General features: G+C 49.9%; 1 protein-coding gene across 16 annotated transcripts in view; it reads left to right on the top strand.

Moving 5' to 3' along the window:
* The window catches only part of STX16 (syntaxin 16), a 29,816-nt gene extending 7,900 nt beyond the window's left edge, over positions 1 to 21,916 (top strand). For 2 of the 16 annotated variants that reach the window (XM_043553577.1, XM_043553581.1), the window contains exons 2-10: positions 836 to 871; positions 1,023 to 1,034; positions 8,291 to 8,398; positions 8,809 to 8,949; positions 10,108 to 10,273; positions 11,387 to 11,478; positions 12,036 to 12,179; positions 13,438 to 13,518; positions 21,167 to 21,916. In XM_043553577.1, coding sequence (XP_043409512.1) covers positions 836 to 871; positions 1,023 to 1,034; positions 8,291 to 8,398; positions 8,809 to 8,949; positions 10,108 to 10,273; positions 11,387 to 11,478; positions 12,036 to 12,179; positions 13,438 to 13,518; positions 21,167 to 21,298 — 912 coding nt within the window. In that variant the 3' untranslated portion in view covers positions 21,299 to 21,916. Of the gene's footprint in view, positions 1 to 835; positions 872 to 1,022; positions 1,035 to 8,049; positions 8,166 to 8,290; positions 8,399 to 8,808; positions 8,950 to 10,107; positions 10,274 to 11,386; positions 11,479 to 12,035; positions 12,180 to 13,437; positions 13,519 to 13,799; positions 14,613 to 15,906; positions 18,829 to 21,166 lie in introns of those variants that run through there. The other 14 variants (XM_043553591.1, XM_043553592.1, XM_043553579.1 and 11 more) reach the window with 9 other exon arrangements.
* The last annotated feature ends 5,778 nt before the right edge of the window (positions 21,917 to 27,694 follow it).

Raw genomic sequence — 27,694 nt, 5'->3', positions numbered from 1 at the left:
ATTTACCACAAATTATTTCAGTGATCAATAACACAAAAAAGTAAAAAAAAAAAAGCCCTAGTTCTTTAGATTGTCTACCATTGGTAAATGTCTGTTCAGAAGCTAGAGTTCCATGTCGATCTAAAAAAGAACCTTTAGTTTTGAATTGAAACTTAATCCTCTGGCTGCCGGTGCTTCTTCCTCCCTGTTCCCCCCTTAGGAAAATCTCTCTCGTTCTCGTTCTCGTTTTGTTTTGTTTTGTTTTGTTTACTGGCTTTGATAATGGCTTTACCAATAACTGTGTGCTTTCTCGACTGATAATAATAAATGGCAAGCAAATGGGGGCGAGTTTTTCTTTTCTCTTACCACCTGTGTCTCTCTCCGGGGAAGAAGGGTTTCTCGGCTGGCTTATTACCGCGGATAAAGCCGTGTCTGCGGGATTGAATTTGTAGAGACCTTACACGTGCGGTCACTCAAATATGATCTGAACGCAGCCATAGACCATTTCTGTGGGTTGTCCATTTGCTAATTCTGCTGCATTTGCAGGGCTCATTTACATGCTACAATAGACACTTCTTGGACCCGGTAAAACTGCATTTTAGCTTTGCTCTCAAACTATTGTATCTTCCTAAGGGAAATTTAGAATATTGTATGTGGTATTTGATACTGATCGAACGGATTAGCATTATATTGTTGTGAGGCTAAAGCAAGTGTATTTTATTTGCTTTATGGTATTTTAATTTTTACAACTGCTTATTGTTTCCTATCTCATTCACCGAAACTACAATCACGGTAAATAAATAAAAAAAAAAAATACATGTGTATTGATGTAGCTTTTTTTCTTTTTTTTTTAAAGGAGCAATCAAAAGGGGGAGATTTTTTAAATGCCTTGGTTAGTGGATCTTTATTTTTAGTCAACTTTAGAGCTGTTTAAAATCAAAGTGTTTCTCAACTGACCATGCCTTATCTGTCTGTCCCCATCCTTCTTTCTTTCCTGCTATCCCTAACTGGATGGGACTGATGGGAACAACATGTCTCTTCAGGAGCTGGACGAGGTATTGTGTTTTGAATATTTCTGTATGTTAGTTAATAAAATTATGTCTTTTTTTTTTTTTTTTTGAAGTCTTTGGTCATATACAGAATACTAACAGAGCTGATACACGTTTTAGCGTTTCTTTTGACTACTCATAATTGTTGTGTTTATCAATTTGGTCTTCAGGATGTCTTAATATATTTTCACCCCAGGTAAATTGGTGGCTTAGAGAACAGTTTAAGGAACAATTATTTGCCACGCTTGGGAAAGTGTCTCAACTTGAGAAATAAATAGTAAAGGTTGAGTGAGCCTTTTCTTGAACTTACAAAAAGCCAGATCGTTTTTAGGATTATGTGTATAACCTCCTGCTTTCTGCGAAGCGTGCTGCTTGCTTTCTGCGCAGCAAGGCTGCTCAGGTAGAGTGTGGAGGACATGGTGTCTGTCTGGCGAGAGCCCCAAGGAAGCGGGCTCACAACCTGGGGGCCTGCCGGCGAGGCTTCGCGGTCACGGTCACGTGCCGGGGTGAGGCCGGCGACCCTCTGTGTGTGCTCGTCACTGCAGGGTCCCCTCTTTGCCCCCTTCCCTTCCCAGCAGCGCACGTTCGGCCTTTTCAAGACTTAACTAGCAACTCACCGAGAAGACGGACAGGGTGCATGTTCCTAGCACTGTAGTCTAGAAGCGCTAATGAAAGGGTTGAGGCAAAAAGGGATTGAACTGTGGCTGTCAGTCTTGTGTCTCTCTGACCCATTTCCGCTGTGGAAGGATAAAAATATTTTTTCCTGAGGGTAGACCTTTTAAAAAGTAACAGAGAGGAGGTATTTGGGGGTTTTGTTTATTGCAATTCAGATGGGACCACCGAGGTGGGATTCGGGTGACTGTCTTCAGAACCAGTGGAGCTCCTGACTAGTAGATGAAGATCTACCTGTACGTTCTACAAGCCGTTTTAACTGGTCAGTGGTAGGAACAGATGGGGAACAACCTGCTGCATAGCCTTCGTCGAGAGCTGGTTAAAGAAATTGGATAGCGTCTTGATTCCCTGTACCTCGAAGGGTGCGGTCCCTCCGTGGGGCCGCAGCCGACTGAGCTCCGGGGCGCATCACCGAGTGGGAAGGAGCCTGATGCGAACTGGTGTGGAAGCTGTGCTTCCCGCTCTTCTGGGTTTTGTTGTTGAGAAGAGCAACTCCCATTTACGCTTGGGTGTGCTTAGAAATTTCTGAAGAGACGAAGTAGACAGTTCACAGTGGATCCCTTCCAGGAAAAGTCTGGGATGGAAGAGAAACTTCCTCTCTATCGCATACCCTTTTCTTAGGTTGGATATCTGGTTCTAAAACCTGTGCATGCACTACTTCTGTCATTAAAAAACAACTAGTATTTGGGGCGCCCGGGTGGCTCAGTCGGTTGAGCGTCCGACTTCAGCTCAGGTCATGATCTCACGGTCCATGGGTTCGAGCCCCGCGTCAGGCTCTGTGCTGACAGCTCAGAGCCCGGAGCCTGCTTCGGATTCTGTGTCCCCTCCACCCCCCACCCCGCTCTCTGCCCCTCCCCTTCTCACACTCTGTCTCTAAAAAATGAGTAAATGTTTAAAAAAATATATTAAAACAAAACAGAAAAAACCTAGTATTTAAAAACAGCTACCCTTAAGCGAGTAGCTCATTGATCCCGGTGTCTTGGCCTCCCTGCCAGCACTGGGCCCGGGCCGGGGCCCCAGCCCTGGCCCTGGAGAGCTAGGAAGTGACTGCAGCTCCCCGACAGTGGAGTTAAGCGTCTCTGGGGCACAGTGGACAGGATGTGCCTGGGTTTGCCGACCAGACTCGAAAGGCATGAAGGCCTGGGGGCTGAGAGCGGAGGCCTTTTAGATTAGATGCAGCCCCTTCTTGAACAGTTGGGGGCTACGGCTCCCAGAAGGAAGTGTGAGATGGGGGATAGATAACAAACCACAGAAGAACAGAAGTCAAAGAAACACTGGCCACTTTCCATGTGAGGAGCACATCTACGGTCATGTTACTTAGGGGTCTGCCCCGGGAGCCGAGTTCCAGTCTTGCCTCCCTCTTCAGAAACTGGCTACCCACGGTGGGAACCAGCAGCCCTTCTGCTTGTCTTCTTAGCTTCTGGGTGTTTAAAGGGGGTCTCCACATCCTGTCACCAGAGACGCTGCCCGGAGGGCCACTTGGCCCCACGCGACTCCCGTGCTTCTGGGATTCTCTAGACTCAGTCAGCCTTCATTCTGGGTCCACATGGCCACCTCGTCCTCGTGAGCACTTCACTTGGCCCTTCTTGTCCTCTGTCCAGGACCGTTGTATCTTTTATGAAGTTAGCTTCCGGAATTGTACGTGACCTGGGTTTTGTCTACTTCGTTCACTGCTTGTGTTTATTGTTGACCCAGCTAATTACAATGGCACATTTCTTACCATTCAGCTCCAGGTGCTGGGTTAGGAGCTGGGGGTGTTGGGGCTTGGTGTCTAGAGGCCTGCTTCACCACAGCCGCCGCAGGGCTTGGGGTCGGTGTCTTCTGGGGATAGTGAGAGTGACACACGGGTTCTGGGCGTGAGTTAGAAGCCCACCCCTCTGGAGTTGAGGCCTGAGCAGAATTTCCTGACCGCATCCCTCGGGTCTCCCAGAGTGAAGCCATCTGGTGGCACCTTACAGGGTGCCCACGGCAGACTGTCATTCTGCCCGGATCAACTTGAAAATCTGCGCCCCGGGGGTCCCGCTCTACGTCTTTCTCCACAAGTAGCAATGGGGTGTCCCTAAGGAAGAAGCACACCCGCCGTTTACTTTCTTACCCAGAGAAGTGTCTGGCCCTCTGCTTTGTTCCCTGCTCTCATCTACTTCTCTTCCTGTAACAAAGTCGTCTCCCAAGCTGTTGGGTCTTTATCCTGGGCAGGGCACGGTGACATAGTGGGGACATGGGGGCCGCAGGCTGGGCCCGCTGGTCACCTGCTTGGAAAGTCTCTATCCAGGGGGGCGGGCTTAGTGTCCATGTTTGTACAACAGGGGGCAGTCCTCTCCGAGGGCTTGTTGTTGGGGTACAGGGCTCCCGGCCATCATTGCTGCCTGAGTTTTTAAGGGTGTGAACAATAGTTGAGAGAAAAGGAAAACCCGTGAAACCAGCAGCACTTATATCTGGGTGGTAGGATTCTCTGATTTTTGTTTTTCTTCTCTTTTCTTTTTGTATCTTTCTGTTATTTATTTTTCACACACTTAAAAAAAAGTGTCTCTTTTGGACATTTAGTGTCTCACAACCAGAAAAATTAGTCACTGTTTAAATGGTCACAGATTTAAAAATCAAACACACTGCAGTGCTGACACCCCCTGATTCTTTTTTATCCACGTGCTTTTTTACTCCCTCAAAAACCTGAGACTTCTGAAGCCTAACCATCTGTGAGCAAAGTCCCCCAGCCATCTCGAGCCCAGCGAGTCGTGCTTGTGGTCTGACTTCATCGTACACACCCCTGGGTTGTCTCACATGGAGGCGAGAGCGGCCAGGCTGTGCGTTTCAGCGTCCCTTCAGGACTTGCTAAGCGCCCGCCGCCACAAACCATCCAGAATTGTCAGTATTGTTTCTCGTTACCAATCCATTATGATGGAACTTAGTTTATTTCATTTGTGTTCAGATATGGGGTGGGGGGGGGGCATATGTCAGACTTTGCTAATCTCTGCGGAGGCTTTGCTGTGTCCTTAATCTTACAGGACACCAAATCAGCCTTCTTGTAAAGGCAGGGTTTCCAAAGAGTAGAAAGGCTCTAGGTTTGCGGCAGCCGGATTTATAAGAAGAGGATGCGTGTGCGCGCGTTCCTTCCGTAGATCAGGAACTTGTCCGTGCTGTCTGGTGCTCGTTAAGGGACAAGTGTCGGCATCTAAAGTGGACCACGGGCAAAGGTAACTGTAGGGAGACCAGCAAGGAGCCCTGTGGGCGTGCGGTTTTGAACATCTGTTGGAATTTTCCTGCGTCGGTGACCCCGGGTCCAGCGCACCCCCAAATCAGAGCCCCAAATCAGAGACAAGAATTCTGAAATTCTCCTCAGAATTTTTACTGATTTTTTTTTTTATTGAAAAAATACAGAAAAGTTTTTGTTTTTGTTTTTGTTTTTGTTTTTATTTCAGAAGCACAAGTTCATTTTAGAAAAGCTTTATAGACCAGGATCGTCCTGTGTTCAGAGAGGGGACGAGGTTGAAATTCAGCAAAGGATAAGCAAGGAGAATAAAAGATCCGGCAGGTTTTAAAAAGCCTGTCTTGACTGAAAGGGCAACTTGAAAACTGACGGGATCATCCTGGATCTTAAGAAAATAAGAAAACACGTTTTCAAATGTGAAGTGAGGTTGAAAGGGGGCGATTGTTTTGCAAGTAACATAGATTTTGTTAATGTTCATATTTGTTTCTATTTCAAGCAGTTGACATTTCTCTTCAATTATGTTTTTCCCTTCTCAAAACGGTGTGGGTTTTTTTTTTTTTCATTTTGAATTCATACTGGTAAAATAAAGGACACGGTTCATCTGAGTACTGCTGAATTTCTTTATCAGGATGAGCTATGGCTATAGACTCTATGAGGAAAGGGACAATTTTTCCAACATTTAAAGTTTGCAGCCCCACAGACTGCGTAGACTATCTTACTGGCAAAATCCTGATCCGATGTGGGGAAGCCAGGGCCAGCTTTTTGAGCTGGGATCTGTCACTTTCGGGTGGGGATCTCTTAATTAGCAAGCTTCCTCAGAGCGTTGAAAGAGAACGTGTTGGCCCCAGTTTTAACTTACACGCATTTGGTGGGGGGGCTGGGGGGGGCGGACACAACTCTTGGGTAAAACCAGGTACCGCTTAAAAAAGGTGGGTCCACTTCAGCTGACTTCACGTGTGATGGAAGTTTCAGGAAAGTCGATTTGTTTCAGAAAAGTCGATACTGATTACTACGCAGGTAAATTTAGATGAATACCACCTCTGTATCTTTTTTAGTTTAATGTATTTTTATAAACAGTAAAAACAGTACAAAAAAGGTCATGAGCTTAAAAGCCTACATAAAGTATTGCTCTATTGAAAATGATATACTAATAAAATTAGTATATAGATTATATAATAATAATCTAGATTAGATAATAAGCTGGCATCGAGGAAATTCTGTGACCCATGAAGCGGTACCTTAGCAGTTTTGGGGTTTGCTTTGTATAAACAGCTGGAGGTTTGAGTTCAGGTTCTGCTCCAGGAGACAGACCCACAGCTCTCTGTGTCCCGCACGAGTTGGCTGTGTGGTCTGTCCCTCCTGCCTTGGTCAGTATGTCCTGTGCAGAGTTGCATACCTTTCCGTGACTTCAGAGCAGGAGTTTGAGGAATAAACGGCTCGACTTCTCCCGGTCCGTTCCTGCTCTGTGTACGATGAGGTCTGAGCCCCGTTGCTGTACCCGCAGGTGGTCAGTGAGAGAGGCCGCTTTATGTTGAGACTCTTGTGCTCACTGGGAGCTGGTCCCCTCTCCCTGGTACAGTTTGGTGGGGGGTGGGTCCAGGCCTGTGTTTCGTGGTGGTGGTTCAGTCTGAGGGCTTGCCGTCCTGATTTGTTTTCTTAGCAAATTGCAATTCTATTTCACGGGCCTTCCAAAATGAGTGGCAGCCTGTGGAGGAGATGGGGCCTCTGGAGTCATTGGACCCAGTTTTAATCTGTCACATAATAGCTCTGTGACCTTGGGCAAGCTACTTAACTTTTCTGAGTTTCAATTTCCTCATTTACAGATTGGAATAACAGTTCCTAGCTCACCTAGTTTCCGTGAGGATTAAAACAATAAAAAGAATATAAGATTCCTACTGGTGAACTCTTGAAAACAAACAGGGTGGCTGTGGTTGAGAATTGCCACTTTGTGGACCCAGCGCCCCAGATTGTGCAGGTCGGATGACACACAGTTTGTCTGTGACCCGAGATGACTCTGTGGTCCTGTAGGGTCCACGCGCTGGCGGAATGCTGGTGACTTAATCACGACTCAGAGACGCTCGGGGAGCAGTTACGAGGGTTCTGGTGTCTTCGGTGTGGTCATTGCACGCGGTGTGATCCGGGAACACACAGAATGTCCTAAGCCCGTGGGGGCAGGGCCTGGCAGGGGCGGGGGGTGGGGGGGGGCAGCTGCAAGATGCCAATTTGCTTGTAGGAATTTTTCTGTAAACTGTTTAGCATAGAAGAATTAGGATAGAAGAATTCTTTGAATGTAGGTTTTTGCTTATGTCACATTTTTTCCCTTTATCTGTTGATTTTTAAATTTTGTCTTGTTTCCTTATTAGAAAAGCAAGCAAGTATTTGCTGAATGAATGAAAACATAACTTTAGGTACATGCAAGGAAGGGGGGGGGGGGAAGAAAAGCAACATAAATTCTTCACCCAATGCCACAGTATGGTTTAGGGCATTTACAAAGTATTACCTGTAAAGACTTTTATATTACTGTTTTCCATTATTTTTCAATCATCATTTGGATCTTTGGAAACTGGCATTTATAAATTCTGAACTCCGGAGGGCACCTCCAGATGGCTCTCCACCCGTTCACTGCCTCAAGGCAAGCCAGCAGCTTAACTCAGCCAGGCCCGGCCTTCCCTCCCCGGCTCTTCAAGGTTTTCGAAGCCAGTGTCTGAGACCCGGGAAAAGAACCAGAGCTCTGGGGTATCATTTCAAAATAAGTGAAAACACCGCGTGTGGACACTGAACTGAAGAAAGGAAGCGACAGGCAGACTTGCGTTGAGATTTTTGAGGATTGCTTTTGCATGGTGGGTGATTTGCTGATCATTTCAGGCAGTTCTTTGAGACATTTTAACACATGGTTAATGACCTTGTGACCAAGATGAGTGGCTCAGTCCCATTTCCAAAATAAGCGAAACGTGTGTAAGTAAACCTTGCTCCTCCTGAACACTTTGTGTGAGTTCCGTTTGTAGCCTCGTATTTTTTTGTTTCACTTGTATCTGCTCGCATTAATTGTTGAGGTTCATGCCATCCTGTCCGTACGTAGTGCTAGTGATAAGAGGTCTTTCTGTTAAGGCTCTTCTGTTGATTTTTTTTATTACATTTCTATAGCCAGATCAAGTCAAATTCATGTTCACAAGTATGTCCAAGAAAATTAAGAACTGGTGCATGAAAAGATAGAACACAATCCCAAATGCTAGCAGTGCCAAAGCAAGCTTATGATACAGGCAAGTGCACTTACGCCTGCATTTCTTGGTCTTCTCAGGGAGTGACATTTGGAAGGGTGTGAGAGCGTGCTCATCAAAATGGAACCTGAGTAACTTTTTTCCCGTGTCCCTTTATTTCCCTGTAGCTTGCCGACGACCGTATGGCTCTGGTGTCGGGCATTAGCTTAGATCCAGAAGCAGCAATCGGCGTGACAAAGCGGTCGCCCCCTAAGTGGGTGGACGGAGTGGACGAAGTAAGTGGGATGTTAGTTTCGCGCGATCCAATTTTTTTAAGTAACGGTATGACGCCGACACGCGTAAAGGTGCTTTTGCCGTGAGAAGCGTGACGACACGGTGAACGCAGGCACCTGGAAGTAATCCCGCCTTAGGGTCGCTCGCCTTACACCCCACCGGAAAAGGGGGTGTGAGCCGGTGGTTTGGGCTTCAGTGGGAGTGGCCTGGATTAGAGAGAGAGACTCAAGCACCATGTCATGAGCAGTGGGATTTGAACGTCGATAATCTGAATGCAAAGTCGCTCACGCGTCGGTGAGACTACAAGTTGGCTGAAGCCCGGACCCTGTGCTCTAGAGTGTAGCTGATCGTCTCAGAGGCAGACAGATGCCTGGCAGGCGGCACTGCAGCTTTGGTGGTTTCATTTGCGTAGATACAGTACGACGTTGGCCGGATCAAACAGAAAATGAAGGAATTAGCCAGCCTTCACGACCAGCATTTAAACAGGCCCACCCTGGACGACAGCAGCGAGCAGGAACACGCCATTGAAATCACCGCCCAAGAGATCACTCAGGTGAGGGTGGGACTGGGTCCCCAGGCCGGAGTGGGCAGTTCCCGGCCCCCTCAGAGGCCGGAGCGTGGCACAGCTCTCAGATCGCACCTCCCTTCCCCAGAGTTACGCTTCCCCGCCCGCAGCCCACCAAGAGACTTGAGACCCCGGGCTCCCCCAGGTTATCAGCCTGTGTCTTAGACGAGTGGGGACTGTTTCCCCAGTTGTTGGTACCTGCCACCGTGAGCTGATGTAAAAATAAACTCAGAGCATTGCTGAGTTCAGTCACTTGATCTAGAGATGTATAAGTTCTTATATTAGTGCTTACAAATTGTTCATGTTACAAAATGGTCCTCGTAATTGGAAAAGATTGGGAACTTGCGCTGCCCGAGGCTGGAGTGTATTAGCATCTTCGAGAAACTTAGCACCCTAGAAACATTCCTGGTAAAATGTTAAATTTGAGCAATTTAAAAAAGTGTGTATTTATTTGAGAGAGAGAAAGAGAGAGAGACACTGACTGAGCAGGAGAAGGACAGGGAGAGAGAGAGAGAGGGAGACACAGAATCCGCAGCAGGCTCCAGGCTCCGAGCTGTCAGCACAGAGCCTGATGTGGGGCTCGAACTCACAAACCATGAGATCATGACCTGAGCCAAAAGCCAGACGCCCAACGGACTGAGACACCCAGGCGCCCCGAATTTGAGTACTTTTTAAATAATCTGACCAGTGGGGAAACCTTCGTGTTTACGTCGTTTACTTGTTTAAATCTCCTGGTGCTCAGAGGTTCTGGGCGCTGGGATGTGTGGGTCCTGGCTCTTCGCAGGGGGTCCGCGCCACGGCTCCCCTTTGCTCCCTTTGCTCCCTCTGCCTCCCGGTGTGCTCGTAGGCGAAGTGGGAACAGTAACGGTAACTGCCGCCTTTGGGTGGTGGCAGGGGCTTGGGGAGAGGACCCTAGTCCCAGAGCAGTGCGTGGCCGGGCGACGGAGCGGGTGTGCGCCCCGCCCCGCCCCGCCCCGCCCCGCCCACAGCGTTTGGCCACGCCTGGGAGCCTCGGAGCCTCGGGTTGCTTTGGCCTGTGCGCCTTGGGTGACGCCGGCCTGTGCGAACAGAGCCTCGAGCGCAGCGGCAGTGGCACTCGGGCCCCTCCTCCACGGCTCACTGGGAGCCGTGGCCTCCTTCTCCCAGCTCTTCCACAGGTGCCAGCGCGCCGTGCAGGCTCTGCCCGGCCGGGCCCGCAGGGCCCGCTCCGACCAGGAGGAGCGGCTCCTTCGCAACGTCGTGGCCTCCCTGGCCCAGGCCCTGCAGGAGCTGTCGGCCAGCTTCCGGCGCGCGCAGTCGGGCTACCTCAGACGTGAGTGTCCCCGGGAGTGATGGACGGGATTTCGAGGCATGAAAGTTCCAGCACTAGGACCGCTTTTTGTCTCCATCCTTCCTCTTGGCCGCTAGTTCTCCATTTCGTCCCGAGCCCTCCATCGCCACCCCTATGAGCACGTTTCACAGCTTATGCAACGAAAGGGACCCCCCTCCTCAACACACACACACCGTGTGAAATGATGCCCGGACCGAGGCCGAGGACGGGGTGTCAGAACAGTTCACATGCAGCAAAAACAAAACTTACTCTTTGCCAAGCTCGAACAATGTGAAAAGCATTCTAGCACGTTGGCGAGGCCCGTAGCTTCCCAGATGTGGGGTTGGAGGACAGTGCGAACGCGGAGGTAAAAAGTTGCAATCACGCGGAAACTTCATATTTGCAAAACAACTAAAGTATTCGAGTGCCTGAAAATCTTTTCTGGGAGTGGGTGAAATGCTGGCTGCTGGCTGTCCTGGCCAGTGATCCTCTCAGCCTGCCCTGCCCTTTCTTCCTGAACAGTGGCAAGTCTGGTGTCAGCCACGTCCGCGTTCGAATTACCTCATAAACTAGGTTTTTCCTTATTACCACTGCAATCAGTAATGTCCCCACATGCTCAAAAAAAAAACAAAAACAAAAACAAAAAAAAACCTAGTTCCCCCTCCATCTGACAACTGGCATATTTGTATTTTAATTTTATTACTTCTAAAACTTGATTAGGGCCATTTGGAATTGCTACTAGAGATGCTTCTGGAGAGAAATACCGATTTTTTTTAAAAAAATGTTTTGTAACAGCAGTGCGATTAAATATTTCTGCCTCACTTAGAGATGCTCAGATGGTTTCAGTGTCCTTTTGTCACTCACTTGGCAACGAGTGAATTGTACCCATTTGCAGTGTGATTTTTGTCTTGAAAAACGCCAAATGCTTGCATGTTGTTTTATGTTTATAATCTTTACTCTCCCCCCACCTCTGTTGGCGATAGGCTTCTTTTAAAGCTGCTGAGAGTATCTCCATTTTGACTGTTGAGTTTTACTCCAGATTTCCCCTTTTTAATGGCGGCGCAGTAACCAGGACGGTTTACATATTCCAGTAAAGTGAATTCCTATCTATGATAGGCATGAAGAATCGAGAGGAAAGATCCCAGCATTTTTTTGATACAGCAGTACCACTAATGGATGATGGAGACGATAATACTCTCTATGATCGGGTACGTGAAGGGGCTGCAGAACTGACTGCTCCACACTCGCGCTCCGCTCTGTTCCTTCTCTTCATAGACCGTTGGCTTGTGTGCGATGAGAGGGGTCAGCGCTGCTTCAGGTAGAGTCTGTGCAGCGGTTGGAGGAGCGGTCGTGGGGGCCATACTGCTTCTCCCTCTGCAGAGGCTACGAGGAGACCTTGCAGTCTTGCCTTCCGGAACCTTCAGGAAAGCAGTCTGCCCACCCCACTTGGGGAAGAACCCAGGGAAGCGCAGGGTTCATCCCGCTGGTTTTGCTCCTCGGCCCTGGCGGAGCGGCCGACGTGGGTTCCCCCGCGTCCCCTGCTCGGGCCAGTCGTGCTTTAGATCCTGCGGCGTGTTGTAGGAGTTGGGATCTTGCCTGTCGGGGAAGAATCAGTGCTTGCGTGTTGTTTACCTGCTTTGTGGAAGTGTTTCCAGAATTCGTTCTTTGACTTACGTCTAACATCACACACCATCCCTTTCTGGAGGCGGGGCGGGGGGCGGGGGCGGCCTCCAACGTTCAAACCCTGTATGTTTTGCTTCGCTAGGGTTTTACAGATGACCAGTTAGTGCTGGTGGAACAGAACACGCTGATGGTGGAGGAGAGGGAGCGGGAAATACGCCAGATCGTGCAATCCATTTCTGACCTGAATGAAATCTTTAGGGACCTGGGGGCGATGATCGTGGAGCAGGTACGTGGTTTAGCTCCCTCGTCACTGAGTTTTCCTGCCGTACCTCGGGTCCTTCTTCAGACTTCTGATTCTGCATTCCCGTCGGGGAACAGAATTTGCCCCTCTCCCCCCACGTGTGCACGTATGTACGCGTGTGCGTGCACGTTTACGTAGGTACACGTGCAGATTACGTACACGTGCTAACGTCACTCCCTGTAAAAATACCGAGAGCTTTGTTTCTCTCTCTTTTTTTTTTTTTTTTTTTTTGAAGTAAAAAAACAAATATCCAAAGGTCTCCTATTCTCCGACCGAACTCCAAGGATGCTCAGGGGACCACCCCGCTTTGGGGGTCTGGTGCCCCCCACTCAGCAATGATTCTGGCAGTAGATAAAGTTTCCCTTCTAATATTGGCAGGTTACTGCGTAATGGCAACGGGAACCACTAGCTTTCAAGTAGAATTAAATTGTTTGTTCGCTGTTACAATCTGATTACGGGGTTTTATTATCTTGCCAGCAGGGATTTGGGTCCCGATCCCCCTGCCACCAGCTGCAGAATGGAGTGTTGAGGCTGTGGAAGATCTAGTTACAATAATTACTCCCGTGGTTCCCAAGGAACTGCTCTTGCTATCTCTACTGATACAGCGTGTTCCATTAAGAGCCCTGTTCTTGCATGTAGCCTGGTGTTCCCTTCTTTCTGTGTGAACCGAGAGATTAAACAATTAAAACCAGAATTCTCCTGGAGGCAAAGGTGTAATTTGACGTGGCGGATTGGAGCTCACTGTCTTTGCTCCGACCCACGGAAGCCTGTGTTGACGTGTGTAGACATGACGGGCAATTTCCAGGCCTAATCATGGCCGGGTCTAGTTTAACCCGCGTTCTCTGCTTACCCGCATCCAAGTATTTACGCAGCGGATGGGCACAGAAGTCAGCCCTTCGCCTCTCAGAGCCTATTTCCACTGAACCGTATGTTGTTTAAAGCCCCAGTAAGTCTGAACGTGGCATATCTTAGAGTGGCTAAATCCAAAAAAGAAATCTCAGTTTGTCAGTATTGCTGTCTCACGAGGTAGACTTTATTGTAACTAACACAGCACTCTGCCATTGAGTGCCTAATATCGCTTGGGGATGGGTTCCAGAGCTTTCCGTGTGCACCTTTACCACCCCGTTAAGTAAAACAGATAATCCCGTGCGTGACGATGTCTGCAGTGTGCCTTTCTCATTTTTGAAGTTCCGTTTTTCCCGTTGGGGTTGTTGATGGTCTGTAACTGTCATTTCTTACTCAGGGTACAGTCCTTGATAGAATTGACTATAACGTCGAGCAGTCCTGCATCAAAACCAAAGACGGCCTGAAGCAGCTTCACAAGGTAATGTCGGATGTTTCGGTAACCTAGAACTCGAGGAGCTGTTCGCAGACACCAAGGCGTCCCAGGAGGACCCTCCGTGTAGCAGCACAAGAACGCACACTAGCGGCTTGTGTGGAGCCGGCCGTGGCGGTCGTTACCCTTGCCCGGCAGGAAACGGGTCCGGGTGCACCTCACACGTGGGTTTGACGTGGCTGAGAACTCCCTCCCGTGACAGGAAATTATAAAGCAGTTGGGCTCTTCTTTGTGTCAGAAAGCGTCTCGCCCTTTGAATCTTGTCTCAGGAAGTCAGGGGAACGGGCATTTGTTAGACGCGCGTCGAACGTCCTGTTGGCTCGTTGGTGCTGACTCGGGGCTCTCTTGTTGTGACGCCCTTCGGCTGGATTGCTGCTGGAGGCTCATTCTGGAGCAGATAAAAATCTCGTCTTCCCTCTTAGTTGCCACGGCGTCTCTGTGTGCTACCTTGAGAGTCGCTTGTTGAGGTGAGGCTAGCTCCCTCACCCTTTGCTGGGAAGGTGGCTCTTTCGGGAAGATCTTTCATGATACTTGTTAAAAATAAACGGGAAGCGTCTTCGAAGCCTGGTCGTCAGTGATGAGAAACACACACATGCAGCCGAGGGGACCTCGTGTGCGATTAGGGGCCTGTGTGCTTTGAGAGGGACGAGGACGCTTCACAAAGGAGACAAGTTTCTGTCCGTTTCCTTGTATCTTTGAGACCCAGTGACACTTGGAGCCATAGCATGAGCATTTTTCCAGTCCACTGACGAATCGCTCTGTCGCTCTGCGGAAGCTGGCCGCTCCCCGGCCAGGACGGCCCCGGCTGCGGGTGGTGTCGAGTGCACAGAAGGTGACGCCTGCCGAGGTGTGACCAGAAGCCCTTGACGCTCGCTGCCGCAGCAGGGTGGGAGTGAGACTCCCGGCACCTGGCGAGAACAAGAGGCCCGCCTCAGACGGGCCGAGGGCTCGAAGCTTGCGGACTCGTTTTGCCGCCGGCCTGGTGTACGGGGGTGACCGCCAACTCGAGTTTCCCGCTCTGTAATACCCAGCTTCTGATACGCTGTTGTTAGAGTTTCTTCAATAAAAACTAGTGAAACGTGTCCTCTGATAGAACGCAGACCACGGGCAAAGCTTTCTCCGCAGGAGCGTACAAATCCAGGGGGAGCTAAGAGTGTTGTTTCAGGGTCTACTTCATGAATCATTTTGAGAGGTTTTTAAGTCCCGTGCGGCATCGGCTCCGCTGGCGTCCCGGCTTCCTTGTCAGAGTAGTGAGCCAGCCCCGTGTTCCCTCTCACGTCACGTTCTGTCAGCAGCGTGGCTGGCCGTTAGCCGGCCGTCACCTCCTCCGGGGCTGATCGAGCCTCGGGAGTGGCCGCACGCGGGCCCGACTGGCCAGACGGGCTGACCCGTCTAGGCCGCGGTTTCCTCCTGGTGGATGAGTGGCTCCCAGGGGGTAGGTGGGTTCACGTGGGAAGCAGAACTACCAGTCAGGAGGTTGGCGGGGAACAGGGAAGTAAGACAGAAGCGGCTGGATCTTCCCGGCAGACGTGGCCATGAAGCTGCCGCCTTCTTGTCCTTGCCCGTGAAGTAGCCACCCCCCCACCCGCCCCCGGGGAAGCGCAGGGCCTGCTCTTCCTTTCTCTGGGCCAGTCCCCGGGAAGCCGAGGCGGGCCGCCGTTGGGTTTGTGCGCGGCAGGGGAGGTGTGACGGCTGGCGCGTCCGCCCCCTCTCCCGGCCTCCAGGCTGAGGTCTGCGGGTGCGCTGTGCAAGAGGCTGCGGGGTCGGCAGGCGCCTGCCTGTGGTGCCGGCAGAGGCGCGGGGGGGGGGGGGGGTCTGTCTCTGCACTTGCTACCCGTGGCTCGCTCCTTCCCATTCCCATCTCAAAGGAGGGGTGTGCTCTTGTTTCCAAAGTCAGGGGAGGCGGAAAACACCCTCTGGGGGGCCGTCAGTCCCAGGGGGGGAACCGTAGCCAGTTGTTGGGTGTCATGGTGAAGGAGGGACACGTCCATCCAAGGAACCGTGTCCAGGAACGGGAGGCTCGGGCGGAAAGAGTGGCTCGTCGCAGACGGTGGGAGCAGGCGGGGAAGCGGGCCGGCCCGGCCCTGAGGCAGAGCCGTGGACTCCTCCTGCCAGCCTTTGTCGTAACGGCGGATCCCAGGCCCGGGCTCTGGGGCAGCCCCGGGGGAGATGGGTGGCTCCGGGACCGTGGCACTCGTCCGCTCGTGTCGTGTCGATTAATCGTGCCGGAATTGGCGGGCGGGATTCTGATGACGTAGCCCGTGGCGGAGACGCCAGCTAGGCAGACAGACCCGCAAGCCCACAACTGGAAGCGGGCGGGCTTGCTATTTGGCTTTTCGGGGAAATGACGGCCTCTCTCCCCTCCTCTTTCTGTAGGCAGAGCAGTATCAGAAGAAGAATCGGAAGATGCTTGTGATTTTAATATTATTTGTCGTCATCATTGTCCTCGTTGTTGTCCTGATCAGCGTGAAGTCTCGCTAGGCGGCCGTGCGGCCACGTGGGCCGCCCGTGTGCGCTCCCGGGCGCGAGGGGCTCGGCCGCCCTGCGGGCACAGCGGAGGCGCGGGCCGCGGACCGCGTGGGGGCGGCGAGCGCCTGCCTGGACCCCTCGTCACGGTCGTGCTCCAGCAGGGGGATGAGCTGCTGTTCCTCCTTCATTGTCAAGAATTTAAGGACCTTTGATGCTGCTGCAGAATAGAGATTGAGTTCTGTCATCAGTTATAATCTATATTTTTTTTAGAAAGAGAAAATGAGTTGAATGTTTACAGGCACTCCGCAAGCTGTTCGATACTGTATGTGCATATGCTATTTTTTTAGCAGTCATGTCTGAGCAGCATGTAAAAATAATTTTTGGAAACGTTTTTTAAAAACCGTCTGGTTTTTAAGAAATTTGGTACCAAAAATTTATGAGTAGAGGCAAAAATGCCTCTTCATCTTTCTCTGTATATTTTCCAGTTGAAAACAAACTGAGAAGTCCTTTAAGAATTTATAATCCGTTCCCCATTAACTTAATTTAGCTTTTCCATCACTGTTAATGATCAGAGTAACAAAGTGTGAAAAATAAGAAACCATCATTGATGTTAATTAACACATTTAGATGGGCCAGTTAAAACAGCTTCGTAAGTTTAAATTAATCGTAAATGGACTATTCCTCATTTAGAGTTTGTGCACTGCATTTTCTACTGTAAACCAAAAGGGGTTACCAAACCAAACCACCTAAATTTAAAAGTTGGTGATCTGAACCAACCGCACCTGCAAACGTGAAAAAGGGAAGCTTGGCCGTGTCGTGGAAGTCACCAGAATCAGCCAGTGTGCCCCTGTCCTCGTCCCCAGCCATCCTTGCCCAATCCATTACTTACACACTAACTACATAATGACCTGTTCAAACTAGCCACCATTTAATGAACTGTGAATTTACACAGAGGCCATTCTAAATGGGTCACCCCATTTAGGATTAGTGGATCTCAAATTATTAACCAAACATCACTCCATTTCAAAGTAGAATATTCTACCAGGGGCATGATTTATCGGCTCTTGCGTTGCTGCTTAACATGCCCAGAAAGTCAGCACGTTCCGACAGATTGTGAAAATCCTGACTAGAAGTCCCTCATTCGTGCGAGCACGAATCAGGTCGCCAGAGTGGGACTTTGCCATTCTCTTACCTATTATCACTATGGTGCTCGAATATATTCCTGGAACTGTAGAATAATGTGGAAAGCGACGATGGCTCCGAAAGCTCAACTCGTTCACGTTTTTACTTGGTCTTGAGACGCCAGTATAGTTCTGACGGTCTTTGTATAATTTTCGATGGCTTTTCCATTGTTTTTTACCTCTCCTGAGAAGTTTGCGAAGAGCGTGACCTCCTTAAATGTGCTGTGTTTTATTTGGATCGGTCACATAAGATGTGTCTTTAGAACTGACTTTGAAGTCGTTTCCCGAAACTGAAACGCGAGTCCAGACGTTCAGGTTGTCCAAACAGATCATGGTCTTAGCACCCACACCCGTGCCCCCGCCTGTCCCTTCCCAAGTTCCCGGCCACCACCGGTTTTCTCACGACCGATGTGGCTGTAGGACGATCCGAAGGTGCCCCTGGCATTTCAGGAAATCGCCTGGCATTCCCTGACCAACCATTATGTATTAGGCAAAAAGGTCAGGAAGTAAGACTCCGCCTCCTTGATCACCCCTGACGTGTGCGGCTTCTGCAGATCTTGAGAAGAGCCGTAGGCATTTTCTAGTCACGACGGGCTTTAATCCGGTGGCCGAGTCGAGACGTTCCTCCGGACCGACCGCTCCCAGGAGCGGGGGCCGTTCAAGGTCACGGGGCTTCCCTCCCCAGCGGTGGACAGTGGCGACAGGAGGCTCGGTGGTCTTAACGTGCAAGGCAAGTGACCCTTTAAGAAAGGATCGCCAGAAAAAAAAAAAAAAAGAAAAGAAAAAAAAGAAAGGATCACCATTTATTTATATTTATTTTCACTTAACAGGGTGATTGGGGCTGGTTTTTGCCCCCCTCACCCACCAGGGTAAAGTAACGGATCTGACAGAAGTGATCTTGAGGATCTCGAGTGAACTGAGAAAGCAGTGCCCTGCCACAGAAAGCCCCCCCCCCCCTGTCTGCTGCCATCACCTTGTCCCCAGGCCACCTTGTCCCCAGGCGGGGAAGCGGCCCCAGGGCGTGTGCTCCTCAAAACACTGTATTTTTCTTTTGAGCCTTTACTTAGGGAAAGATCAGCAGCCTTGGGGGAAGTAAGAGTAGATTGGTCCTGGGGCCCTGGCACCTCAGGGTAACGGGTGATTCTCTGCCGCTGAAGGAGACGGGCTCCTTTTGCTCCAGACGGCCATTGTCCCAGGGAGGGCCGGGCCATTCAGCTCTGTTGGGCTCTGGTGGTAATGATCGCCAGCGCCTGGGACACCACCGGAGAAAGGGGGTGGGGGGGGAGGGGGAGGCTCCCTCTGGGCAGCCCTGGGCTCGGCCCCTGGACACCTGCCCCCTTGAACGTGTCCGGGGGTGGCTCCGTTGACGGGGCCGGAGAGGAGATAAAGAAACGTTTACCGTCAGGTCTCCAAAGCTCCTGATCTTTCCTGCGATTGTAACAAGTCTACTGTCTCTTGTTGTATTAATTTGGGGGTGGGGGGTGCTGGCTTCGCCATGGGCGTGAAGCGGTGTGTGTCTCTAATTTAACGGATTTACCGCTTTCTCTGCTAATTGAGAGAGCATTATTTATTTGTTTTGACACAAGTGCTTTCAGTGTTTTATCCTAGCTAATGGCTTCTTAAAGGTAATAAAACCCTTCCAACCTAATTGGTCAGATAAGACTTTTTTCCTTGTGTGCTTAAATAAAGCAATTAGTGAAGCGCTTCTATCCAAAATGACTTTTTTTTTTTTGTCCTTTTTTAAAACTAATTCACTGTTACTGGAAACTTTTTGTACAATAAAGCAATCATGCGGATTAAAGAGCATCCTGCCATCCTCGTATTAATTTTAACGATGGGGCTCGTGTTTTCTTCCAATGCATCTGTGTTACAGGAGGGCCTCATCCGTTCTGTGATCACTTGGGCCAAATGACTGTTTGTTTTGTGTCGGAGGCCTTGCCTCAGCGTCTGAAAGTCCATCCATCTGCCTAATGGACGCTCGCAAAGGGACCGATCTGTCTGCCATCCAGTAGACAAAAGGGAAGGTGCCGTAGAGGCAGATAATTATTTTCCTTATGAAAATGTATGCTTTATATACATACCAGGAAACATTAGGAGACCTTCAAATGAAATTGTGGTGTGTGAGCCTCGTCGAGAAGTAATTCTTACAGCTGGGCTCCGGGAGACTTGCATTTCTAAGTGACTATGAAATGTTTCCTATTCTGTGCCACTGAGAACTTGAGAGCGAGGCTTTGCCAGCTGAGCTCAAAGCCAGGACCTTGTTTCCCATCGAATGTGTTGTGTCCCGGGCTCCTCCCCAAAGGCTGGGCTGGGTCTTTGTCACCCAAGCGTTGTCTTACACGTCATCGAGGCATGATGGGGTGAGTCTTTTTTTTTTTTAAGTGAAACGCCAGAATCTGCACGGGAGCGGTCTGGCCCAGCAGTCCCCTTGGCCAACGAGGCATTCAGTCCTGGGCTGTTGCTGTTGCTTGTGACGATTAGTTGCCTTCAGAGCCTGTCGAGGAACCGCCCAAAAGAAGCAACCTTCTCTTGTGCCCTCACCTTGTGTTTTGGCTAGGAATTCTATCTCCCCAACTTGTTCAAAAGCCATTGGCTCTGTCCAAGAATGAAAGCCACCTCCCAAAGGGTAGACATTTGCCGTAGGCTTCAAGAACATTCTGACCAGCGATAACAACCTTGAAGAAACCCTCCACTTTGACGGGGACAGCCATGTAGGTGGCAACGCTTGGGAACGTTCTGTAGGCTCCGCAGGGAGCCTTAGTTCGAGAACGGGCTTCAGGAGCTCTGATCATCACCCAAAATGTGAGCAAGCTAGAATTCTTCCCCGTTCTCCTGGAGCTGCAGCAAAATGACTTACCCAGCCCGGCATCATGGGTAGGATAGTGTGTTACTCTAACGTGCTGGCTTAACTTTGATCATCGGGCTCCCCTAGTCTCGTCAAAACCTGCGGGAACCAGATGGAGAGGCCCAGGTCACGTCTTCCCAGAAGGAACGTCTGATAGGCGGGTGTAGGGAGGTTAGGACGGAGCTGCCGTGTTGCTACTCCAACTGACTCGTGCAGCACGAGTTCCCGTGTCAGATTCTGAGATTCGGGCCGGGCCAACGTGGCTCGTTTGCCGTTAGCTACCTTCGAAACCTAGCAGCGCGGGTACGCGTAAATGTGGCTTCAGGTTGTTTGTCTCTGTGTGTGTTAGCCCTTAGAAACTCCTCATTTCCTCTCCCCAGATGGCCCTGCCCACCCAGATGCCACCTCTGACCTCGTTGCCCGATGTTTTCGTTTAGTTTGGTTTTGGAATTGAGGTCAGTGATGGGCGTTCATTCAGGTGACCTAATGTGGATGCGGGGTGGGCCCTGCTCAGAGACTTCCAGCTCGTCTGAAAACGATCCAGATGTGGCACTCCGAGCCGGACGGCGGGCACGAGCTGTGTGCTTCACGCATCTCGGCCTGACTGCACACCACCCTCAACTTCTTCCTACCAGTCTCCGGCGCGGCCTTCTGACGCCATAAATGACATTCCGCAGAGTCGAGTGGCAGAGGCTCGTGCACAATTACCCGGTCAGTTGAGGCAAAAGAAAATGATCATTTGTCCAGTTGTCCAGGTGAGCTCTCTGGACCGTCCCGGATGCTCAGGATAGTCGTGTGGGCCTTCACTTCAGCTCCGTGATCTGGCTCAAAGGGACCCTTCGAATGAGACGCCATTCGATACGATGTACATTTGCATCAGACGTCGCGAAAGTAGACCGTTGGGTTGAGTGTTTTCTGCTTGTCAACTACTCTTATAGAATTGTTTGTAGCTAATCATCCCAAGTCTGCCATTAGTGATCACCATTTCTCTCATTTTATAGATGTAACGGAGGCCAAAGGGGCTCTGGTTTGGGTCACGTGGTCCCTCTTGGAGGAAGCACTGAGGGAGTCACACGGTTTTTTTAACTTGACCTTCTGACTCGGGACCCCGTGGTGGACCTCCATTTTCATTGCCAGTTAGGCAGAGAGACCATCTTCCTCTCTTCCCCCAACCAGCCCCCTTTCCCAGGTGGGGAAACCGAGACCCCCCCCCCTCCCACGCAAGGGGGCTCCCCAAGGTCACATGACTAGTACAACCCAGGGCTGGAACTAGAATGTTCAGCGTTCTCATTTGCACACCCGGGTACCACTTCTGCTTGTGTCATCTGGATCGTTCGTTTCTTTCCATAAAATCAAATGACCGTCTATGAGAAAGACTTAATGGCCAAGATGTGATGTGGTAAAGGCTTCCTCAAGGATTTTTTCCTTATTCCAAAGATCAGACCAGACTGAGGCTAAGAGAGATTTGCAAACAGCGGTATCTCATTATCCCTAGTTCAGTTTTTCGTGTAATTGGCGTGAAGAGATCACCGCTGATGTCTAAGCCGGCTGCCGAACAGAAAATAATGATTCTTCTGTGACATGACTCGGTGTGCACACGTGTGTACTTGGGGTGTTTACGAAAGGTATTTGTGTACATAAAATGCTTACCAAGATGGGTAATGTCATTTTAGAGTTGTAAATAACAAGAAATAGGCTTGAGCAAAACTGATCTTACAACTGCCCGAGAATGTAACACTTCATTTCCGCACTATGAAATGGCTAGAAATTGATTTTTTTTTTTTAAATCCAATTAAGCCTCAAGGTTGGTTATCCATTTAAAAGGTCGGCTGAGTTAAACAATGACAGTACCGTCAGTTCATGCTAATAATTAAATTGACACAGAACTTGAGTGCTTTCCGTCGTGCCTCGTGGAGGCAGACATCCTGTGTGTTGATCAAAAATGTAAGGCAGAAGTCACCCCCCCACCCCCACCCCGTCCCCACCGCACGCCAGCCGACCGTGAACCCTGACCGGGTCAGTCCGCAGGCCCCGGCCGCCATCCCCGTGGCTTCTTCCCCTGGGATTCCCACAGAACACCCTGGAACGCCCTGGTGCCCACTCACCTCCCATCTCCCCCTTCTTCCGGCCCCGGGGCTGTTGGGAGGCGGAAAGTAACCTCGTTCAAAGAGAAAAAAGAGGGGTCTCTTGGCGCGGGTACCCTTGGTGTACCCACGAAACCACTCGATTTCACGCGCTGCCGAGTTTCTAATGGGACAAATAAATCACGTCTTAAAAATAGTACTTTACGGTGCGTATTGACCCTGCGTTCCCAATGTGTTAAGGAAAAGACTTCAGAATGTCTTTTGATGGTGCTCATAGGTGATGTTCAAGTACTTGAATTTATGAAGGTGTGAGGCGAGCCAGGAACCTGATTGGAACACTCTTTACCCTGTTGGGGCTGTAACGTCACTCTTGGTTTGTAAATTGCCGAGAAGGGATAAGTGATCTTATTTCAAATCTAGCATTTTAACCTGCATCGTAATGTGAGTAAGGTTGCATCCGTTCAGTACTTTCCATCCGTAACTATGAGCCACCCTGAAAGATGGAACCTTCCAGAGTTAGTGAGAAAGAAAATGTATTGAAGTTCCCTCTCGGGGCCCTTAAGGCTAACAATTCCCGCTTGGTATTTTGTCCCCCACCACACCCCCTGCCTCACACTCCTCAGCTGCCAAAATCCTCAGCGACAGATGTGTGATCCTGTCTTACTTTCCCAAAGATCCACGGTTAGCTAATGCCGATAGACGTGTTGCTCCACACAAGAGTGTTGCTGAGGAAAAAATGGGACTCAGGTTTTTCAATATTGAATCATTTCTTTTTATTAAAAAATATATATATTTTTTTATGTTCATAAATGAGACAGAGAGAGACAGAGCATGAGCGGGGGAGGGGCAGAGAGAGAGGGAGACACAGAGTCGGAAGCAGGCTCCAGGCACCGAGCCCGATGCGGGACTCGAACTCACGAATTGCGAGATCATGACCTACCTGAGCCGAAGTCGGAGGCTTAACCGACTTGAGCCACCCTGGCACCCCAAGATCGAATCATTTCTGATGCACTCGAGAAACATGCCACTTAAAAGGATCCTGTAAGTGAAGGTTCTCCTAAAGAAAAGATTTCTTGATCAAAATAAACATTTACCCCCCCTCACTTTGCTTTTCTGTACACCTTCTTTGCCATATGCTAAGTTGCTTCAAGGGATGTGGAGCCACGCCCGGCCTGTTAATTACTTCTCGATTCCTTCCTGCGGGGTCACCCCGTCCCAAGGTCCCAGGTCTTCCGTGTGCCCTTGAAGACTTCCGCGGCGACGGAAATAATTTTGCCGGCGTTCAGAGTAAATAAGAATGTGGTCCCCGAGACAGGAGGGTTATTACTGTCCGACCCCGCGGCCTCCCTGGGAGGATAATTTAGGCCCAGAGCAGCCAGCTCAGACCCTCATTTTCTCGAAAATTCCTAAAAACTGACGTTAGCAGGAATGCTTTTTGTTGTCAATAAGCGGTTCCTCTGGTACATTTTTATTAACGTTCTCTCATCCCACTGATACCAGAAGGTAAAAAGCGCTTTAGAGGAGATTGCAGAATGTGCTTTTTGAACAGAGTGCGAAAGAACACGTGCAGGATGCTGTCTTTTGTATAGATCCGTGAATACGTATAAACGCGTTTTGTTTTTTTCAAAAAGAAACAGGAAGGATAAACCAAAACCTGATAAAAAGGTCACCTCCGGGGGGAGGGGGGAGGGGAAAAGGAGAAGAAGGGACAGGGAACATCTTTGAGCATTCCTTCACGCCGTTTCAACACTTGAACCACATAAATGTTGTTCGTGGGGCGCCTGGGTGGCTCAGCCAGTTGAGCGACCACCTTCAGCTCAGGTCACGATCTCACGGTTCGTGAGTTCGAGACCCTCGTCGGGCTCTGTGCCGACAGCTCACGGAGCCTGGAGCCGGCTGCGGATGCTGTGTCTCCCTCTCTCTCTGCCCCTCCCCCGCTCATGCTCCGTCTCTCTCTGTCTCAAATAAATATTACAAATAAAGGAATAAATACACGGTGTTCGTATTCAAAAAAGAAAATGAAAAAATGAAAACAGCAAGCCCTTCAGTTCAATACAAACAGAGGCACAGTGACGAAGGAATGAGGTGAACACACTCACAAAAGCCAAGTCAAGTGCTGCCCACCCCAGTGGGGTAATGCTAAGAACAAAAAGAAAGAACTCTCCCAACTTGAGGCGGTGGGTTTGTTGCCACGAATGCTACGGAAAGAACACTCCAGTAGCCACAGAAGGGTGACCGGGGCCTCGGGTCCTCAGTGTGGGAGAAGGAAGTACAAACATAGGGTGGGGCACGTGAGGACGAGCCCAGTAACACGGGCTTCGAATCGGAGGAATCCGTGTGAACCCACAATGTTAAAAAAAAAACCAAACAAACCCAAATCCTCCTTCTGTCTACCAAAAGGATCGGGAACAGTGACAGCTGAGGAGCACTGAGCACACTTCCCACGCAGCACTGGGTTTCCAGATGGGAATCTAAACGGCCATTCCCCCGGTTTCAAGAAGACAGGGCTCCCATGAGGCCTGGCAGACTCTTGATTTGGGGCAGGGGAGGAGCAGAGGGAGCCTGGGCATCATCAGCTCCTTCCAAAGAGGACAGAAGTCCTCAAAGACGGAATAGTGACACGTGGAAAAGACACGGGGGAGGGGCACCCGCGTGGCTCCGTCGGCTCAGGTCATCATCTCACAGCTCGTGGGTTCGAGCCCCGCGTCTGGCTCCGTGCCGACAGCTCAGAGCCTGGAGCCTGGTTCGGATCCTGTGTCTCCCTCTCCCTCTCTGCCTCTCCCCCGCTCACGCTCTTTCTAAAATAAATAAACACTAAAAAAAAAAAAAAAAAAAAAAAAAAAGACATGGGGGGCTGGTGTGATGGGGCCCTGGCTGGCCTGAGTGGGGACAGTGACCATAAAAAAATCCAGAGATAGGGACGTAAGTGGGGCATGGCCGGTCCCGGAGCCCATGGCCACCACTAGGGCACAGGCCCGTTTTTTGGGTTGATCCTCCACTGCCACCATCTTGAAATCCTCTTTTGACAAAGAGCCTCTTGGCGCTTTCCTTTCTGCACCAGGACCCTACAGATTATGTGAACTGGTCCTGGGGCCAAGGGGAGGCAGGGAGGTCGCTACTCAAGACTTCCAGGTGGCAAACGTGGGAGGGATGATTCAGCTAGAAAAATCACCGTGTTGCAACCCATACTTGATTGACGCAGAGATCGTCACTGGCTGTGAAAGCTTTGGGGGGAGAGGTCAGGAAGCAGAAGAGGTCACTGTCTCAGAGCGTCCATGCACTTTGAAGAGGAAACCGAGTTGAATGCTATTAATTACGAAGAGGGAAATGGACCTTTACCGTGAAGAGATCTGGTCAACCCCGCTTATACCCAACAACCCACCTTGGCTAGTAACAGGAGACACCCGGGTTACGTGGCTCCTGATGAGGCGCAGTGGGAAACACGACGTGTTTGATGTGAATCTAATCGTAAGGAAACACTCCTACGAATCCAGGCCGTGGGTCCCTCTATGAAACATGTTAATGTCGGGAAACACAAAGGCAGGGATTGTTCTGGATTCAAGGAGACCGAAGAGAATTGACAACCAGGCGGAAGGCCTCGTCTTTATTTGGGTTCTGGATTTTAAAAAGGCAGTGAAGGACATTTTGGGGACAATTAAACACATTTCAGTGTGGACTGTAATAGTATTGCTTCAGTGTTCATTTTCCATGGGTACGATCAGGATACTATCGTGGTTATGTGGGCTCGTGTCCTTGTTCCTAAGAGATACACGCTGACGTATTTACCGTGTTTAGTGTATGCAACCAACTTTAAATAGTACAGGAAAAGACATATGTCCGTGGACACACACACACACACACACACACATCATATGATCCAGGTAAAGGGTAAATAAATGTTCACTACTTGTTTTTCAACTTTTCCAGAAGTTAATGCATTTTTCAGAATTTCTAGAGAAATGTGATTTTCATGGCTATTAGTTCATTTTCAATCCTTCAAGGAACATTTGGCACAAATCTTCTGGGTGCCGTGCCTGACACAGGATTTACAAAGGGTAACTGAGGTGCTCCCTGACACCCGGGCACTTACGGTGTGGCGAAGGAAGACGCAGACACGCACAGCACAGACCACGTTCTGCGAGGTCACGCGGGTGTCACCGTCTGTCCGTTCACTGGGGGCTCACCGCCCCACCGGCTGCTCCCGGAGCCAATCCTGCCTCCTTTCTGTCCGGGCGTGTGAAGCAGACCGTTGTCCGCCAGGAATGAACCCTACCTTGATTTCATGTTAGTCTTGACCGAGGCACTTCCACTGGCTCTGTGAGCCGCGAGATCAAGTTCAAACAACGTGGCTCAGCGTACTTCTCACGCACGCTTTATGTGTGCACGTGAGCTTTTGACGGTTCTGAATGGACCGTGCTCTTCCGGACTGTGAGCCCTCGCATGAACAAACCCCTTACCGGGGATCAGACTGCCTGGGACACCTCAGTTTGTCCTTGGCCGTCTCATCCCAGCTCAGTCTTCCCCAGGGACTGGATTTCTGAGTTTTACCACCCTCTTTGCTCCCGCAGCTCTGCACACACGCACGCATGCACATCCCCACACCCCACCCCTGCCACACACACCCACGTGCCATTGGACCCCCAAAGCCTGACCAGGCCTGGAGCTCTTGGGAACTGATGTTCGGTAAGTATCTGTTTGGACGAGCGACGATACTAGAAAGAACCAACAAGCGCTCCGAGGGGAGTGAGTGTTTCTCACATCAGAATAATGGAATCTGGGAATCTCGTGGCAATCAGTCTAAGCAGGCATCAGAGGGGGTTTACTACAGGCGTGAAATTAACAGATAAGTGCGCATTTCATACCCCCAGAGCCATCTTACAGGGCATGAGCTCAGAAACGTGTTTTAGGATGTGAACGGCACCAAAAGCTTCCTCCGGAGTCCTGGGAATTTCATTCGGATTTCTTCCAGTTTTAGGGCTTGTTTCCCCAGCTGCTAAAGCCTGAACGCCCGGTTGAATTCGGGATGAGTCACACCCCATCAAAAACATACGTTACTTCTTGGGTTGCGTTAAAGATCTGGTAAGTTGTTTTAAATTTTTCATTTTTTTTGAAGAAAATGAAGTTGAGGTGCATTTTTCATTGACAGTGAAATATATACTAAGCTGTGGATTAATACCTTCGTAAAAATTTATCTAAACAAAGTGCTGCCTGCCTTATTTATGTTGGAGTCCGTCAAGTCTGCGGTGCAAAGGGTAAGTACTTTCCTGGAATATATTTGTATCTGTCACAAGCTACATCTTGAGGAAACTGGCAGGCATTTGCAGTGAAATAACTCCTTAGCGGTCTGTTTAGTTTGGATTTCTTCGACTCGGGGTGGGGGGAGGGGACGCTTGGAAGGCAAAATCCGGACTATCTGCTCCTAACAAGCATCTAGCGTTTTCCCTGGCTCTGTGTATCGCAAGTGTTCTCTAAACGCCTGTTGGGTTGGGTAATCTTGTTCATCCTGTCTTGGGGCTGTTGGGGTTATTCTCCTCTTACATATGAAAGAATTCTCAAAGGAAAGAGTCTCTAGAATGATCTCTCTA

Source organism: Prionailurus bengalensis, chromosome A3, assembly GCF_016509475.1.
Source record: "Prionailurus bengalensis isolate Pbe53 chromosome A3, Fcat_Pben_1.1_paternal_pri, whole genome shotgun sequence".
NCBI lineage: Eukaryota > Metazoa > Chordata > Mammalia > Carnivora > Felidae > Prionailurus > Prionailurus bengalensis.
This window is presented reverse-complemented; position numbering and strand designations above follow the sequence as displayed.